Genomic DNA, 19,649 nt, shown 5'->3' with positions numbered 1-19,649 from the left:
TGTGGGTAAGTCTTTCTTTTCTCAGACTCTGCTTTCCTCGTTTGTGTAGAAAATGAGGGCATCAGCCTCTCAAAGTTCTCTCAGAGGTTCAGGACCTGCTCCTACTGCCTCTTGTAGCCCAGCCTGCTGTCTTCTCCCTGGGGCCTGAGGTTAGACTCTGACCATCATCAGTGCACCCGTGTCACTCACTGGGACCCTAGTCAGAGCATCCCACCCCACCCGTCTCTCTATGGAGTAGAGATGTGCCTGGACTGGTATCTGGGCATCTTGGGAGCAGACATAGGCTTAGAGATGGGATCCCCTGAGTACACTGGGTATTGGGTCCCCAGCTCCTAAGGGGCTGTGGAAAAATTTGAGGTGCTGGGAGCAGCAATGAGAAATGTGACAGGGGAGTATGTATGGATCCCTGGGGCATCTTGCAAATTCCTGTGCTGAAGGATAGGAAAAGATCCGTGTGTTTCTGTGTGCCAGGTCCCAGGGACCCCCATCAGCTTGGGGTCAGAATCCAGGGCCCTATCTTGGCCTCAGTTTTAGCCACTGTGACTCCAGCAAAGTGAAGGTCCAACCACACATCTCAAAGGACAAGAAAGAAACAAAACAAAAACAGTCATGTCAGTGTCTCAGAGACAGCTAGCTCCATCAGTTGAGAGGGGTTTGAGGCTGTCCCTCATCACAAGACACAGTACTGGCTGTTGGGGGAATTTTGCAATCCTGGTGCCTTTGCTTCTGCATGTCCTACATGTGGCCCCCTCCCTGTGCAATCTCCCCCTTCTAACGGAGTACACAGCAGGTCCCCGTGCCTTCTTTGACCAATGCAGCCAAGTGACCGGAACACCTTGTAACTCTCCCTATGAGGTAGGTGTCCTTGAGTGAGACAAGATGAGCTTATTAAAGGTAACAGGGGCCCCAAGGTCAGAGTGGGAGGGGCAGTGGCTGCACCCAGCTGGGCTGATAGGCCAGGTCTGCGGGGAGTGGAGCTGAAGCGCTAGGGGCCTGTATAGGACAGGGCCAGCTAGAGCAAAAGGAGAGGATTCAGGAGGTGAGAAGAGAAAGGCAAGTGTGTCCTGGCGGAGGGTTAGCATTATTGTGGCACCAGTTCACCCTATTCCTTGCCCATCGTTGGACAAGGGAGGGGTGGTCCTTGGCTATGCCCCACTCAGCAGAAACCAGACTGGCTTCCAGAACTAGGAGGGGGTGGGGGTTGTGGGGGAAGTGCAATAGGGCCTGGTCTGCTTTAAGGCTGAGATGGTTCACTTGGGAGGGAGCGTGGACCTTGCCAGCCAAGGCTTCTCAGCACTGGAAGCCACTATGGAAATGTCCCAAACCCTAGAGGAAAAGGAAGAAGGAAACACTCATTGAAGGCCTTTTACCAAGGTCCTCAACTTGGTCCTCCTCTCCCCACTTCACAGACAGTGGCAAGTGGAGGACTTGGCGGGTTCCAGGGCAGAGAACCAGGTTGTCTGCAGCCTCCAGAGCTTGTATGACTTCCGCCACCACCGCCACCTCCCGGGGGGGCAACTACAGACCTTGTAACCTGGGGTGGTTTTGTCCAGAGAAGCCCCTCCCAAAGCAGAATCTCCCCCCACCCCTAGGAAAGTAATTCCAGAGCTCCCCAAATGCCTCAGAAACCAACACCTGCTAGCCTGCACATTATGTGCCTCCGGCCCCTGCCCTCAGTGGTCCTGGTGGCTCAGCAGGTGGGCCTCCGGGCCGCACAGCTTGTGGGTATGCACATGTCCACAGTCAGAACTCATACGTGGGAAGGCCTGAATTAAGCGAACTTCTCAATCGGTATTAGTTCCCCGGAAACAATTCAAAGTTCGCAGGAGTCTTGACTGAGGTCAGGTTGAGGTGAGGCCCCAGGGTGTCAGTAGCTGCTATCAGTCCCACCCTGAAAGAAAAAGCTCCAGGATTCTGGGGCAATCCTGGGTGTAGAAAGGCCTGAAGGCCCTGGGCAGGGGTAGTAATGGAAGCAGTAGCAAGAGCAAACTTCTCTACCTTGAGTTTTCTCACCCCTGCTAAGGAGACCCTGGTTCCCTGGCAAGTTGTAGACAACCACTGCCCAAGTGGCGGCTTTGGAATCCAGACACCACCTCACCGCCACCCCTGCAGTGCGTCTCCTGATAAAGAGCAGGACGAGGGAGAGGTCTTCGCTGGTTCCCAGAAGTGATGATTCAGATCTGTCTTCAAAAGCTCTCATCTCTGTTTGCAGTAGTCAACCAAAATCAGGTGGCTCTCCCGTGGCCACACCACTGGAGGAGCAGGGAGGAGTGGGGCTGAGAAGCTGGACAGGACCAGGATACAGACTCTGGGTGAAGTCACATGGCCCCACAGGCACTGGCCTAGTGTGGCCTAAGGAATCTACCCAAGGAACAGGACTGCAAACATGTGAGCTGGGAGTCCAACTGTGTGTAGAAAATGCTCAGAGGTAGCATCCTCCCTTTATCCAGAAACTTAGGGCCCATCAAATCCAATTTGACCTTGGGGCAAACTGCTTCCTCCCCTTCGAGACTGAAAATCCCCAAGTGCTCAGTGCAGGCCTGGCTCCAAGCCCACCTTCAGCAGGGCCACACAGCGCGTCAGCGGCAAAAGCCGCACCCTGGGTTTATGTGTCTCCTCAAACTTCTTCCCACTTTACCGTATGCTGCCCCTGGTTCCGCTGGTCAGACACTGGCAGTTTCCCTTCTCAGTAAAACAGGCTGTCACACTGTGGCTCTACAACATTTTTTAATTCCACAGACAAGCTGCAACCCAGCAGTTTCCTACTTGAAATCGACCACTCAAGACTTTAGAAAAAGTCCCAGCATAAAAAATAAATGACGGTCTAAAGAAAACAAGACTGGCTATATTGCAGAATTGTTAAAGCTATATACATGACAATTCACTATACTTTCCCTTTTTGTGTAGTTTGAAATTTTCCTTCAAAGTGTTTTAAAATGTCAGGAATTTCCCCAAAATTAACTGAAGGAGTACATAAATTTCCACAGTGAAGTCTTAAAAAAATACTTCCCCTAATTCTTAGAAATTTCAAATGAAACTTCGGGGGGGTTCAGACAGAGACAAGGCTAGGAGAAACCTGAACGTCATGTGCTGGTACCCGGGGCATCAGAAATGTCTCTTGAGGTGAGGAAGCCTCCGGGACCCAGAAGCTGGGTCTAGCCTGTGGCTGAAGAGTCAGGGGTCCTCTTGATGCTGAGGAAAAACTGGTTCCAAGAGTCCACAGGAAAACAATGCTCAGGACATATACTACCCACTACTGCCTGCAGAAAGAAAGATTCACCAGAATCGTTTCTTCTTTATAAACACAAGTACATAATGTTTATTTGAAATTCCAATTTATTACAAGTTCACCCCTCAATGGGGCCCTTCCTCCTTAAAGACAATTAAAAAACAATTCAGGTGTCACTAAAGTGGGAACACAGGATTCTCACTGTTAACAAGAACAGACTGGCTCTAGGGTAAGAGGCAGGAAAAGGTGTTGGTGGCTGAGATTATGAAATTGTCATGTCAGTGCTAATTCCAAGCCTGTGGGAGAGGGGACGGTAAACCTATCCACCAGCCACTGGAGCAAATCCCCAAAGTCCTTGAACGAGGAGGATGGGAGAGACAGGGACCACACCTTAAAAGTTTAATACTAAGAGACTTTATTCTCAAGTCCTAGAAGTTGCAATCCCCTTGGTGAAATTCTTTTCCCTTAATTTAAATAGGTACAGAAGAACCTAAGTTCTCAAAATTTCCAAATTCAAAGTTGATAAAAAAGAAAATTAAACCCTGTTTCGCATTTTTATCAAAATCTTTCATAAAAGGGAAAGACTACAAAGTTTTGCCTAAATGTAACTACTAGCGCTAGAGTCACTGGGGGGAGGGGCTGTCTAACTTCTCTTCCCATCCCTCCTCCCACTGACACCACTGAAAGATCCAGGTTCTCAGGGAGTCGAGTCTGAGGCCAGAAGAAGCATGGGAAGAGGGCGGTGCAGATGGAAATGGAGGAGGGGGAAACAGCCATAGGGGTGGGCAGGCAGGGGGGTGCTCCACCCCACCAGGTCACATTGATTGCTATGATGGACCTCCAACCCACTTCTCTAAAGGAGAGAACATGGGCTGAGGGAGGAGATGGGGCAAAGGAAAGCAAACACATTATCATATAAATTGTACTGTACATGTGCCAAAGCAAGATGACAGAAATATTTTACAAGATGTTCTTTATACAATATCACTGCTGAAACAAGCAACTTTTAATAACTAGAAAAGTCGATTTTAAAAAAATTAAACATTTCAATTCTTCCTGCTTTTCTTCTGCTCCCCTAAGAGCTTGTCTGGTATGTGGGTGGGCTGGGCTCCAACACCCCTCTAGCCAGATCCATCAAAGTAAAGATTATATGCATGATTATAAGCAGGACTCCAGTCTCTAAGTGAAGTGCCTTAGTTTTGTTTGTTTGTTTGTTTGTTTGAGAGGGTGAGGTGGGGTGGGATTGGAAAGAGAGCTGTCACAAAGGGGAAGGGGAAGGGTACTCAGGAATGGCTCTGGGAAATGTCCCTTTACTCTGCCAAGATCAACTCAAAAGAGCACAATTGTTTCATGATGCTGGTGAATACAGAATTCTGTATGGCACTCACTGATATCGTCACCTGAGAGGGAGAGGGAGGAAGAGACAGAGCATGGGCTTAAAGAAACGAGGCTGTATATAAATATAGATTTTAAAAAATCAACACCACCTCCCTAACTGGCCTGATTACACTTGCTCCTCCTGTGAAATACAGTAATCCCGCCCCTGGAGATCAGAGGGCTTGGCACTATTGTGGTGGCCAAAGTGGAAGGGACCTTAGGAAAGAAGAAACTGGGTTCGAACCCTTAGGCTCTTCCTGGAAACTCTCAGGAAGGGGGAGAGGGAGCTTAAGGCCATCTACCACCCACATTTCTAGGCAGAGACCACCAACACAGTACTCCACTCTCCAAAGAGCTCTGCTTGATTAAGGCCCTATGGAGAGTTTTAGAAAAACCACGAACTTGGGGTGACAGGCATTTCTGGACTCCCTGTGATGTCCTCCCTTCCATGTTCTTCTCCATCTTCCTCTCTCGCCTCCCTTCCACTCTTCCCTTGCTCTCCCCCTTTATTCCCCCAACATCAGCTCCCTCTCCCTTACCAGGGCCCCGCCTTTCTATTTCTTCTGTCTTCGTCCCCTCGACTGTCCAATGGTCTCTGGCTCACTGTCCCCTTCGTCTTCAGCAAACCGATCAGGAAACTTCTTGCGTTTCCTACGGACATATGGGTGGCTAGGAAGGTGTTTATGCAACAGAGCCACCAGACACTGTTCTGTCTTCACCATACAGTTTAGCACATGGCTGCCTCGGCAGTTGTACAGCTCAGCATTAGTAAACACTTGCTTCATGTCGGTAAGAAACTCCTGCACAGAGCGGTAGCTCCCACAGGAACATTTGTTCTGCATTGTCTGGAAGTCCATGGGGTGGGTGATCACATCATAGTAGTCCTCGGCCTCATCTCTGGTCACAGGCTCCCTGTGGAGAAGAACCAAATGGAGTTATCAGCACAGTCTTGATTACAACAGACAAACTCTGCTGTTAAACCATTAGCCACAGAAGGCCCACCCCTGCTGAGATCAGCCAGCTGGTGGGCACAGAGAAGGCATGTTCACCTTGTACTAAGAGCTGTCTCTACCGGTTTGGAACGCTAATCCCCTGCCACTGAGACGTCTTGAAAAGATGGGATCACGTTAGTTCCTGGGGGTTCAAACAAGCACTCCCTCAGCTGCTAGGTGGGTCCAACTCTCCTGGGCTTGGAAGCACAAAGCTCACCTGAAGGGCCAGCTGAAACGGTACTTCACAATCTTGTTGAGGATCTCTTCGCACTTCTGCAACTCCAGGCTTTGCCTCCGAGAGGTCCGCTTGGTCTGAAGCACCTGGTGCCAAAGGAAGAAGATATGTTATTATGGGTCCAAGAGGGGAAGAGTGGATGAAGCAGAAAATGTATTGTCTGCTTTAAACAGAGAGAAAGAAAGAGTTCAACAATTTTCTTAAAGCAGACACAGTCAAAACGATCTGACATTCAAGTCAGAAAGCCCTCTCGGCCAGGGAATGGGCATCCTGCCTGGCAGACTGTGATCAAAGAAGCAGAGGGCAGACAGCAGTTGCCATATTATAGCAGTCCTGACGGAGGGCAGCCAGAGAAGGCCACTGTCAACAGGGCACTAGCCCAATGAGAGCAGATGGACCTGGGACTGTGGTAACACTGTGGTTGGGTATAAGCAAGCAATTGCAGAAAGCCAGAGGGGTTGTGGGAACCACTGGCAGACAATTTTGTGGGGGTAGGTAGTCTCAGGGGAGAAAAGAAGAGGTACAATGCTTTTCCTATGCTCTCCTGCTGCAGGCATGTGGGAGCTAAGTGACTAAGGAGAAAAGAGGTGGGGCCTCCCTCCCAGATAGCCAATAACATGCTGTGACTCGAAGCAGAAGGAGCTTCAGAGTTGAAGGGGTTAGGGCTGAGCAAGTAGGAGAATCTTCAGTGCCCTCTGAGCTCCCGTAATAGCTTGCCTTATGCCCCCAGTCCACCCCAACCCCAATTTGACCTGTTGAAACAAAGTTTTCAAAGGCCTCTTTTTGTTCTTTAAAGCTCAAGTGAAATCTAAAACAAAACCACTAAAATCACATTGGCTGAGGAGCAGAGGGGAGGGTAATGTTCCTCCCATAACAACTGCCAGCAAAAGACCAGTGAGTAAGTGAGGCTCCAACATTGCTGACATTCCCACAATGGAGACCCAGCCCCTTTGAGCCACTGGAGACACATGGATACTATTTTAAAATCCTTAACAAGTCGCAGGCTGCCTGTTAACTAAAGGAGACAATGTTTGCAGGCTATAGCAGGGGAATGCCGGACATAGCTGTTCCTGGAGGGCCTGCTGCCTCCGTCTGCTACAGGCCCACCCATCAGCCTCCAAAGTTAGGGAGGAAGGAGGAGAGGGGGAGGTTCCCACCTGTTGCCAAATGAATTCCTAATGCTGGAATGGGGGATAAGAACATTAGAAACAAACATTAGAGACAGAATGATAAATAATTCTTACCAGCTCATCAACCTCAGTGTCATCCACAGGTGGTGCCTTTGGACGAGACCTCCTGGTAGAAGGATGCGGCTTCTTGGCTGGTCGTCGGCCTGGCCTTACCACAGGGGGGATCACACCCTGCCTGCCTCGGAGAGTCTTTCGAGGTCTCACTGAAATAAAAAATACAGACTGAGAAGAGAACAACTGAGGATAAAGGGAGCACGTTATAGAATGGGCAGATAATCTGGACAACCAAAGCAATGGCTTCCTTGGGTTACAGGGTGTTGTTTGCTAATGTATCTCTTGCCCTACCTAACAGAACCTCTTAAAGGTGGCAGTAGATGAAGAATGGACACCTTTCATAAGCCACCAAACACCTTTTAAGAGCTTCTTCAGAAGGTCAGTTCCTTCAGTTCTATCCCCTGGCCCCACCCTGTTCAGTTACTCCTGGGATCAAGGCCCTTGAAGGAGTCAGTTGTAAACTGACTCACCAAGAGGACATTGGCTACAAGTCTGCCTGGAATTCCTACAGCCCACATCCAGGCTGAAAGAGTGTAATGTATTTTACATTTGAGATGAAATCTGACTGTAGAAGAGATCCTGTTTTATAATTCCCAGTTTATCCTAAATTCACCATCACAATCTTCTCGGAGAAAGGCTGATACTTATGTGAAGTACTTATGCCAAGTCTTCCTCACTGAATACAATTTAGGGATAGCCCTAGTCCTGCTTTCTTGCATTTCAGAAAACCACAGACAGTCGGTCAGGCCACTTCCATGAGAACGCTGCCTAGGATCCCCAGAGAGAGAAAAAATACAGAAGCACCCAAGACTAACTGTGTCACGGGTTTTACGACAGGTGCTCAAGTCACACAAACCAGCATTCCTCAGTATCTCCTTGGGGAGCAATGCTCCATGAGGATTAGCTCAAGGTTTCTCCACTACACAAATTTCCCTGGAAAGCAAGGAGGTGACATCTGGACAAAGATGGGCATACAGAGGCAGTGATAACAAGAATAAACAGTGTTTTATACTCTACTTCTAGACTATGATATAGCCCTTCGTCAGCTATTTCAGGATCTCAAGCTCAAGACTAGGCTAGGAATAGAGAGTAAGAAGCTGATGTCAAGGATAAAACTTGGGGTGCTAGGGACAGTCACCAACCCAAGGACTTGCAGTGAACTAGGTAACCACATCTTTGGTAGCCTAAAAGGTAGAGTAGACAAAAAATTCTGAAGTACCAAATACCCGTTATATCCTTTTGGCAGACAAAGGCCAGGTTTCCTTGAAACCTGGAAAGAAAACAATTCTTTGGAAAGAGAACAACAACTCAGAAGTGGAAAGCAATCTCTAGTTTGAAAAGAAACAAAAGCAATACATTGCTCTATTCAGAATCTGTTCCCAGATAAACATGCATCTGAATCACAATTCTGGCAGGTAGATGCTTGTCTTTTTGTAATGCAAGTTTAATGGACTGTATGTTTCCTCACTCCATATATCCGGAAGATCATGTCTAGCGAATAAACAAAAGAAACCCAATAGGAATGGGTGAAATTGAGGTGTCCCGACTTAAAAGCCAGCAGGACTGGAAAGATGGGAGCAGGTGTGCATGTCCAAAGCCCTCACGTTTGGCAGCACCGCTGTAGAAAGGGTCATGCCCAACATCCGCCTTCTCATACAAAGCCGAATCATGCAGAGGACTATGAGCTTGGGAATCAGACCATCTTTTCAAGAGCTCATCAAAATTTTGATCTGTGGTCTTTTTTTCTAACTTACAAAGAAGGGTGTGTATTAGAAAGAGGGAGGCCATTCAAAGGGTAAACTGCAGAACTTTAGGTTTAACCATGACAATAGCAAGGCATAAACATGAGAGAATAAGAGTCAATGAGGTGAGCATAAAAGATGTCTCCCCACCCCACCTCCTGGCACCTAGTGTGAAACAGATCTAAATCTTCCTAACAACTTTACGCCTGAAGCCATGAAAAACCAGTCTTCCCTCTCCAAGCTAGCAAAGCTATGGTCCTACATACTACATGAGAGAGAAAAAGACTATAACCAGAGAAAAATAACTTCTCTGAAAGCATAACTACACCAGAGGGAAAAAGAACCATTAGGGGGTGGCAATGGGCCTAGACCATTTTTACCCACTGTCCCCAGGCACTGAGAGGTTCGGAACCAGAAGACTTGTCATAAACATACTTGGGACCTTGAATTCCATTAAATCTTGATCAAGCAAATCTGCCATAAATTGATGTTCTTGACATCAAGCTACCCAATCTCCTAATAGGAAGGCAGTTAAACGGCACCTTGAAAACCCTTTTAAGACCGTGGCAGTGGCCCTGACTATTGTGGATCCGTGGGTTGAGTGCTGGCCTATGAACCAAAAGGTTGCCGGTTTGATTCCCAGTCAAGCCTGGGTGTGGGCCAGACCCCTTGGGGGCGTGTGAGAAGTAACTGATCAATGTTTCTCTGACACACTGATGTTTCTCTCCCTTTCTCCTTCCTTTCCCCTCTCTAAAAAAAATAAAAGTTAAAAAAAAAAAAAAAGACATAAAGGAAAATCTACACATTCCCAAAAAAGACAGGATATTCTGGGAATTTTTACAAACACATACACACAATACATAAAATAAAGCCATGGCAGTGAAGTCACCCCAGCAGCCACAATGTGGGCGACAAGGAAGAAGGCACCATGGTGACAATGACTGTCCACTGCCAGCCGACCCAGTCTTTCCCAGTCAGCCTGAGAGACTATGAAGTTAACTATGAAGGCAAACTAAATACTTACATCTCAAACCAGCCACCTCATAATCTTCTTCCTCTTCCTCCTCCTCCTCTTCCTCTTCCTCTTCTTCACTCTCATCATCTTCACTGTCCTCAGAGGCAGACTCTTCAGTATAATTCCTGTGAGGTGGGAAGAGCACGTAGGGAACGTGGTTCTAAGCCAAACTGTGCCTGGGGGCATCAAGTCCCATGGGGATCCCAGCAACTTTTTTTCTCTTCACACACTACAAAGATCTGATGATGAGGGGAGGGAAACTGAATCTAGGCCAGGGCACAGGAAAGAGAATAAAAACCTAAACTTCAGCTGCACACCTCTCCCACCAGGCCCCAAAAGCTTTGGACTAGATACCAATGGCAACAGAAATCAAGAGCAAAATGCAACCCCTATCCCTCTCCACACAAAACAATACAAAACTCTATTCCTTTTATCTCGTAAAGGCAGCCAGATAAGGTAACATTTAAGGTCTTAAAATGTGTCCCCAACTCTGGGGTAGACTGAAAGAATAAAAGCCCAGACAGGTGTTACTCCACCTTGATGGCCCCCTTCCAGGAGCTGAAACAGCTTGCAGATGACCATACATCAAAGCAATGGTAATCCCAGCTCAGAACAGCTGGTCCAAAGCCCCACCATTTCAGAATAGCATGCCTCATCTCTCTAAGTGTAGCTGGAATGGAGTGAGAAATAACCGAGTAATACTGTTAGGTGGGGTCAGGATCAAACAGCTCTGCCCTTTCAAAGAGAGACCAAGCCAGGATGCCTATAAGCTGCCCTTTTACAACCTCAAATTTCAATGTGGAAAACAACAGTATTAACTTGGCAACTATTAGGCACCTCCTTTTTACAAAGCCCTGTGTTTGGTCTTACTGGGATTAGACTGAATAACAAAGCATGACCTCTACTCACAGGGCACTAACAATCTCATAGGAAGACAGGTATAAAATGAATCATAAAGGCAAAATGCAGCAAAATACTGTTTGAGAGACTGAACACCCAAATGGAACACATAGAAGAACAATTCACTCTAAGGATGCAAGGACAATTCAAAAGAGCATAACATTTTTGGTATTTTACCCAGTCCCTCAAAATGAGGAACTTCTGGGAAGAGAGAATATTCCCCACTGGGAGGAAAGCACAAGAGTGAAGGATGCGCACTGAATAGTCTGTCACAAGCACACAAATATGGGAAGAAGGGCTCATAAAAACATGCCAGTATTGTACATTAAGAGCCTTTTGTAAACCACTCTGGTATCAACCACAAAAGCTGGAAAGCTAAGAGGGTAAAGATACGAGGTAAAAGGAGTTGAGAAGCCACTGAAGGAGACAAGGTGAGACGTGTAGGAGGACCAATGACAATAGGGACTTTGGAGAATGAAAAGCAGATTGATTCCTAGGATATCTGGACACTGACTGGTAATAGCTGGCAAATAAACGACTATGGAAGGGAAGGGAGAGGAAGATGTCCAAGTGACACCCAAATTCTAATCATTATAAGGAAGGAAAGTAACAGGTCTGGGTAAGGAAGATAAGGAGTTTCAGGATTTGGTGGCTGCAAACTGGAAGCAGGGGGCAGAGGTATGGTCAAGAAGACAGAGAACAAAACAGTGGAAACTATAAATGTCAGCATTAAGCTACAATTAAATCAGAGCTCCTATTTTAATACCTTAAATAGTCACATGCTCTATTCTCAATAGATGAACTTAAAAGTTCCTTAGAATCATTTAGTTTGAATAACTGAAGCATAATTATAATAGCTATTTATTCATTTATTTGTTTTTAAAAGAATTCTCACCTGCCACGGGAGTTGCGCCTGGCAGTAGCAGGCTGGCAAGCTGGGCACTGCCACTCACCATCTGGTACTTCATAGAGGGCCGGCCTCAGACAAAACAGGTGGAAGGCTTTATTACACTCATCACACAAGATCAGTTTGTCATCCTCACCTGCAAAGAGATAAACTTGTAAAACACTGTCAGGAACATGGCAACAGTCAATGAGTTATAAGAAAGAGCCGCTCACCCTCAATTAACAGCATGGAAGAACAAACATTCTAGTATAGTACTACCCCGTACTTTTTAAAAAATTAGTCTGTAGATAATTTAGGGCTTAGTGCCTTGTATCCCCAAATCTACCAAGGGCTAGGACAGGATAGTCAACATTTACTAACAGGCAGCAAAAACCAAGCGACAGCAGGAAATTTTGCTGCTCCTTTCCCACTAAGAAAGGACTTCCCATGAAGTATTATATTTTATGCTCTTCCTTCTTCTGCACCCCCTCACCCCTTAAACACTTCCCAACTCATACCTGGTACGTTTCTCTTCAACACTCGAGTTTCCCTACATTTGAAAATACACTGAACCAACCTGACATGGTCATTTCCCCTCCCCAACTTTTACTCTAAATCAGTTTTTACAGCAACCAAATGACTTTACATCGGTCTTTTCACACTTGGAAATTCTTGCCAAAATCACAAAACAATTTTAGCCACTGAAAAGTTAATCACCAGGGTAGACTTTTAGCCATGAAGCTCCTTTTACACATATGGACTCTCTGAAAGCTCTCAGCATTAGACAGTTCCCAAATGCCTGTCTACAGAACTCAGTGCTGAAACACCCAAACCTGAATATTCTTTACAATGTACAAGTACTGCCCTCTGGTGGTAGCACCCGTCTTACTTCACAGATAATTCCTGTATAACTAACATTTAAAGATTGGAAACATCAACTGCTCTTACTTTTTATACTAAAAACTGAGGGACAAAGGGCCTGCTCTGACTTGAGAACACGTGACTTTAGTATAGCATTTTGTAGATCTCCAGAAGGTAAAATCTATCCCACCACGTTAAAAACCTGTGTAGGTACAATTCTTTAGGGGAGAATAGATCTGGGGAATGGAAGTCTTAGATCCTAATACACATTCAGATAAGCAATATTGACCTAAATATACCTTTCTTTCGACAAACTTTGCATCTGGCATTTTCTGCTGACATATCCCACTTGATACAGGCATCCAGCATCCCAAGCAGAACATGCATTCTGGAAAAGGTCTGAGCTTCACGGATTGCCGTCTTCCACTTTTCTAGAGCAGATGCAACCTAAACAGAAACCAAATCGGGCCAGCATTACCACAGTGACCGCAAAGACATGGATTTTTCACATAATACTGACAGAGTACACATTGAAAAAAGACTAGGAATAGGTAACGATACAAGAGAATTGAGTACATTTACCTCAAAGAGATCCTCCTATCTAACTCATTTATCTTTTTTATCTTTTTTTTTACTGTTCCAATACCAAAATATAACCATTTTATTGTTGTAACTCATTTATTTTATGGAAGAAATCAAAGCTCTAAGGGGGTGAAAAAATTGTGCCCAAGGTCACACAAGGAATTAAAGGAGGGAAATAACTAAAGACACAACTCTTTTAGTGAAAACTATTTCAAGATTCAGTATCATTCAAAGGCAAGAACCCCTGTATTGTGCAAATGCTGATATGCAACAGTCGCATATAGCTAATAAAACTGTGCTTAACAAGATTAGTTTCTGCATTAATATGTGCCACAATCAAAATATTAAATAAGTATTTTAAAAAATCCTACTGGGTTGGCCAAAAAGTTCATTTAGTTTTTTCCATAAAGTAAAAGATACATTGTTCATTTTCACCAATAACTTTATTAATTTGGATACTTTGAGTATGTCAGCTATCTTCCACAATATCACACTGATTGTTCTCAATGTCTCAAGTTGACTACTATCAACTTCAACTGGTCTACCCGACTGTGGAGAATCATCCAGTGAGAGATCTCCAGCACGAAACTTTGCAAACCACCTTTGACACGTTCAGTCAGTCACAGCACCCTCTCCATATACTGCACAAATTGTTTTCTTTGCATTTCAATTGCATTTTTTACCCTTCTGAAAATAATGAAGCTTAACATGCTGAAAATGTTGCTTATTTTTTTCCATCTTCATTATTATAATGGCTTCACAAATATTAACCAATTTTGATGTTATTTGTAAATGCATACTGATATGACAGCTGTCACAAATACAATCTAACAAAATTGTTTTGAGTGAAGTTAAAGACAACTAAACACTACTAGAGTCATCTTATGAGGGGAAAAAAAGAACGAATTTTTTTTTACCAACCCGACATGAAGTACTCTATACACTTAATAAGTATGAAGTACTGACACAAAATATTCCTTGTAAATTTATCATCAAGTTAAATGAAAATTTCAAAGTCCCAGGAGTTAGCCTGATTTCATTCTGGGTAGGTACCTCAGTATAACCTGCACTGCCTCCTCCCATGATCATAAAATGCAAATTAATTTAGATTCAGCGAAGCAAAACCTAGTTGGGGTGGTGAAAAATATAATCTGGAGTTCTGATGATAAACACAACCCTCTCTCCTATAAAATATACACTCTAAGGAGGAACAAAAATGCCATTTTACAATAATTCATTTACTTGTATTACCACTTCTTGCCTAAATGATTAGGTGAGCATCTACATAAACAAAGGATACCTTGGGGATATTATACTCAGAAAACACACCTGAGATGGATAAGGTAAAGCTAAGACAGTTCACCAGAAGCTGAGAGACTAGGTAGGTTACCTTAGTATCATCAGCCTTGTGGAAGTCACACTGCTTGACTCAGTCACGACTAAACTAAAGTAGGTTAGCAATCCCTGCTACTTTTACAACTCCAGCTAGTGCTAGCTAACTGACACCACCACTGCTGGATTTCACTGCCCTGCCCTAGGCAAAGAGGTCTATTTTAAGTAATATAGTCTTCCTCCTATAGGAAAGGTCAGTTATTCTGGAAGGCCACAGGCTTTAAAACAGAGCTGCTGAGGGACAAAGATAGTCCAGCCACTTCTGAAGCTGTCATGTGAGGGAGAGAAACTAATGCTGTCCTTTCTTTCCTATGGAAATAGAGAACCATAGAGAGCCTTGCAGGTATACATTTATGAATAGCAAGGATAATTTAAACACATCAGAAAAATCTATTTAAGAGGCTGCTAAAGTTCTAGTGGACATTGACTCATTCCTTACTCCAACCTCTGCCTACAGATATTTCAGTATCTGCCTTCGAAACATAGGACAATTTCCTCCCTTCCCTCTTCAGAGCTGCTCAGTAAAACATGAGATCCATTATGACAACTGCTGGTTTTCTCCCCTGACGTACAGTACCACAGACTCTCTTACTATAACAACCCAAATTCTTCAAATGGAATATAAATTTAAGATTTTTAGATTCAGTCCTTGAAGAGTGTTATTGAGAGCAAGAAGGAAATGGCTACAATGGGCTTTGCTGTCCTCTAGTGGATAGTCAAATGCAAAGAAGTATTTAAGAAAAAGTCTTATCAGAATACAGTACTGCTTTTTACTTCCTGAAGTTATTGCCTATAAATTTGAGTACTCAATAACTAGGCTCATTAAAATAAAAAACTTGAAGAGATCTTGGAAATAGGCTTATTTAACCTCATTTAAAAAACACTTATGGAAATAAAATTTCCATTAACAAGTTCACCTTGTAAAGTGTACAGTCAATGGTTTTTCATATTTACAGGATCGTACACTATCAAAAATCTTAACTTCAGAATGTTTTTATCACCCTAAAAACAAACACTATCTATTAGCAGTTATTCCCCATTCCCTACACTAACCCCCCACCACACTTCCCCAGCCCTGGGTAACCATATAACATGTGGCCTTCTGTGACTGGCTTTTTTTTAACAAATAGAACATGTTTTATAGGTTCATCTACATCACCACATGTAACAGTATTACATTCCACTTTAATTACTGAATAATATCCATTGTATAGATATATTACATTTTGTTTATCCATTAATCAGTTAATGAAAATGTGAATGTTTTCCATTTTTTGGCTATTCTGAATAATGTTGGTATGAACTGTGTACATCTGGGTTACATTCGTTTATTATTTCTCACAGAAAGAAAGCTTACTCAAGGGCTCACAGCAATTTAGGAGAAATTTATCCCAATCCAATGCTCTTGGCATTTTACATACTAATCATTAGTGTTCTATTATATACTGTCTAAATTATACATCAAGACCAGCCTTGAATTTTGAGGACAAAAACATGAGGCACTCGAGATTTGAAAACAACATTCTGGTATTCTCCTACTACACAAAATCCTAAACAGTCCAGCACATTAAAGAAAAACAAAAACCCCTATCATAGTCAAGACAGTGTTTTTAAAAACACAGCAACAGCAGCAAGAAAAAGTTTTGGCATTAAACACTGGTGAAACCCAGTAAATACTCTGTGCAAGGCTAGACACACTATCCTGGTGAAAAATTCAAATTCTATGGCACATTTAAATAAAGTTGCTTCCACATTTAAATAAAGTTGGCCCTACTCTGGCCGGGTAGCTCAGTTGGTTGGAGCATCGTCCCACACACCAAAAGGTTGTAAGCTGGATTCCCAGTCAGGGCACACCTAGGTTGTGGGTTCAATACACTGGGTTGGGGTACATATGGGAGGCAATCCCCAAGAGATCAATTATCCTCACACTGATGTCTCGATCTCTCCCTCTCCTCTCTCTCTCTGAAATTAACAAACATCCTCAGGTCAGGATTTTTAAAGAAATTTAAATGAAGTTGGTCCCTAGTTAGAAGTGACTATAACAGAACCAAGGGGAAGCCGGCTTACATTCAAGTCCTTCTGCCTAATAGTAAAAAGGCAGTGTATCTTGGCAAAAATTTAATGAGGCTTCAGACCTTATTCTTCTACAAAAAATGTTTAAAATGCAAAAACAGATAATCGGGCTGTCAGGACAAATGGATCCAAAGTAAACAGGAGGCCTAAAAGAACCCAGGATTTTGCCAAATTATACAATCTCTTTCCCATTTAATACAAGAAAATGAAATAACCATTAAATATTTGAAATCACTGGCTATTACAAAAAAGATTTGAGAGATAATCCACTTTTACAAATCAGGAAACTAAAACTCAGATTAGGGACTGGTATTAGCTCACGAAACATCCTAGTGCCAAGTGAAAAAACAACCCTTGCCCATGCTGAGTGGAAACCTTCAAAGCAAAGAACAGTGGAAAATTTCAGAGCTGTGGCAAAGTTGACCTTTGGTGGGGAACTGAAGGGCATAATGCCATTTTATTAACTGAAAACATTGTTGAACTGCTCAGTAGGCAACCTAACTGATTTTCCATGAAACTCTCTCATGCTTTCTATTTGTGTACTATGTGTCTGGGCCCCAAGGTTAAACCTGCAAAGTGCTCCCATTTTCTTCCCTAATCAAGCTAAGAATCAAGTCTCATCACATGACAAGCTAAGAAGAGGTTACTTACTACAGGGCTGAGTAAAACAAAATAAAACAAAACAAAATTTAGTGAGAAATCTACATTAGATCTCAATAAGAAAATATTACAGATAAAGACATGGCAAAGAAAGATCACACCTATAAAGAGACTCTTCTGTATAAAACTGACTTAAAAACAAAACCCATATAGTACACAGTAAGCTAAAAATTATGCCTAATGAGAAGTGACTTAGCAAAGGAGACTATTAACTATCTAATGTCTTAGACTTCATCTGGAAGGTTACCTGTATGCCACATAATCATTAAAAAGAACTTAAGAAGGTAAGAACTAAATGCTAGTACAATAATGGCATGTTTGTGAAGTCTTTGAGCCTATGTCACGAATTAATAGTGATACCTTTATCTAACTGAGTCTTAAGGTCTCTGCTGTGCTTACCTCTTCCCCAAAATGATCTTCCTTGTACCACATTATCACCCTTGACCTCAGGAAGAAACTTAGGGGGTACATGACAACTGTGTTCAAATATCTGAGGAGCTTGAGAGAGTAGACTTATTCTGTGTAATTAAATGAGAGGGCAACTGTCAATGACAAGAAGGACATGTTCAACCTATGCACCCTTCCATGACCTGATTAACTCCAACTTCTTCCTCAAAACCCAGCTAACATGCTCTCTCCTCTGGGAAGTTCTCTTTAATTTGCTGCTAGGTATCCCTGGTGAGCCAGTACTGCTCTTTGTCATCACTACTTATTACACTACTGTAACTGTCTCTCACACTTAAACTGAGTTCCTTGAGGGCACAGACTTCTAGCTTCAACTCATCATTATAATCTCCAGACTAACCACAATGACTGGCACAAGTAAGCTTTTACCAGTTGTTTATGAAGAAAAAAAAAAAAAAAAAGAAGAAGGGAGAAAAGGAGAAATCAAAAATAGGGGAAAACCTGCCACTGGATAACAGCTGGGACCTCTCCCATAATGTATTGTTTTCAAATTCTTAAATAATCTTAAATAGAAATCAAATACAGAAAAGATTTAAAAATAGAGCAGCTAATTATTCTAATAAAGAAAAACCAGGCAGGATAAAAACGGTGAAGAAATTAAGCAAAAACAACAACACAACACTCATCAGACACAGACAACAGTATGGGGGTTACCAGAGGGAAAGGAGAGTAGGAGGAAGTAGAAGAGGTTATAGGGGGAGATAAATGGTGATGGAAGGAGACTTGACTTATAGCAGTGAACACACAATATAGAGATGATGTATTATAGAACTGTTCTCACCTGAAACCCATAGAATTTCATTAACCAATGTGACCCCAATAAATTCAATTTTAAAAATTAAAAATTAGCCCTGGCTGGTGTGGCTCAGTGGATTGAGTGCCAGGCCTGCGAACCATAGGGCTGCCAGTTCAATTCCTAGATAGGGCACATGCCAGGTCCCCAGTAGGGGGCGTGTGAGAGGCAACCACACATTGATGTGTCCCTCTCTTTCCCTGTCTCTAAAAATAAATAAAATTTTTTAAAAAATAATTAAAATGATTAAATGACTAAAAACGTTTTGTTTTTTTAAAAAGAAAGAGCCCTGGCTGGTATGGCTCAATGGACTGAGTGTTGACCTGCAAACTGAAGGGTTGCCAGTTCGATTCCTGATCAGGACACATGCCTGGGTTGTGGGCCAGTTCCCTAGTTGGCAGTGCATGAGAGGCAACCATACATTGATGTTTCTGTCCTTCTCTTTATCCCTCCCTTCCCTTCTCTAAAAATGAAAGAAAAAGAAAAGAAAAGAAAAGAAAAAAGAAAAGGGAAAAGGAAAAGAAAAAGACCAGAGACAACATCATGTTCATCAGTATGAAATTAAGATGTTAGAAAAATGAATATCTACATAAGCTCAGAGGGAGAGAGGACAGATGCTCAGGACATGATGATAAGTGAAAAACTATAACATTATGCTAGGGGTTCCATTCTGTGAAAGCCCACAAACCCGTATTTGTACGTATATAGAAAACACATGAAACTACTGAAGAGTAATATTACTGGGGAGTGAAATTAGGATGGGAGTTGTTTTATATTTTACTTACATCTCACATTTGATTTACTTACAATAAGCATACTACTTTAAAAATTAAAATATAAGAGAATTGGATATCCACATGCAAAAACAGGAAGTTGGACTCTTACTTTTTATTATCTACAAAAATTAACTCAAAATGGACCAAAGATCTAAACATAAAAGCTAAAACTATAAAATTTGTGAAAGAAAATGGGAAAAAGCTTTATGAAACTGAATTTGACAATGATTTCTTGGATATGACAGCAAAAGCAGAGGCAACAACAGAAAAAATAGATTAAGTTGAAAATTAAAATGTAAAACTTTTATACCTCAGAAGACATTATCAACTGGAAAAAAAAAAAACAGAATATTTGCAAATCGTGTGTCTGATAAAGAACTAATATCCAGAACATATAAAGAACCCATGCAACTCAGTTAACAAAAAA

The 19,649-nt window shown here is 43.0% G+C and overlaps 1 protein-coding gene across 2 annotated transcripts in view; it reads right to left on the bottom strand.

Annotated features, from left to right (window-relative positions):
* Positions 1 to 3,288: 3,288 nt before the first annotated feature.
* BAZ1B (bromodomain adjacent to zinc finger domain 1B) overlaps positions 3,289 to 19,649 on the bottom strand; it is a 75,612-nt gene continuing 59,251 nt past the window's right edge. The window contains exons 14-20 of one of the 2 annotated variants that reach the window (XM_045819416.1): positions 12,781 to 12,928; positions 11,630 to 11,777; positions 9,844 to 9,959; positions 7,078 to 7,226; positions 5,816 to 5,919; positions 5,146 to 5,518; positions 3,289 to 4,629 (exon numbers count right to left, since the gene is read on the bottom strand). In XM_045819416.1, the coding sequence (XP_045675372.1) occupies positions 5,161 to 5,518; positions 5,816 to 5,919; positions 7,078 to 7,226; positions 9,844 to 9,959; positions 11,630 to 11,777; positions 12,781 to 12,928 (1,023 nt within the window). In that variant the 3' untranslated portion in view covers positions 3,289 to 4,629; positions 5,146 to 5,160. Of the gene's footprint in view, positions 5,519 to 5,815; positions 5,920 to 7,077; positions 7,227 to 9,843; positions 9,960 to 11,629; positions 11,778 to 12,780; positions 12,929 to 19,649 lie in introns of both variants that reach the window. The other variant, XM_045819414.1, reaches the window with a different exon arrangement.

Source organism: Phyllostomus hastatus, unplaced genomic scaffold (assembly GCF_019186645.2).
Source record: "Phyllostomus hastatus isolate PE091 unplaced genomic scaffold, TTU_PhHast_1.1 phas_scaffold_385, whole genome shotgun sequence".
Classification (NCBI taxonomy): domain Eukaryota; kingdom Metazoa; phylum Chordata; class Mammalia; order Chiroptera; family Phyllostomidae; genus Phyllostomus; species Phyllostomus hastatus.
The sequence above is the reverse complement of the archived record's forward strand: the minus strand, read 5'-3'. Positions and strand labels throughout refer to the sequence as shown.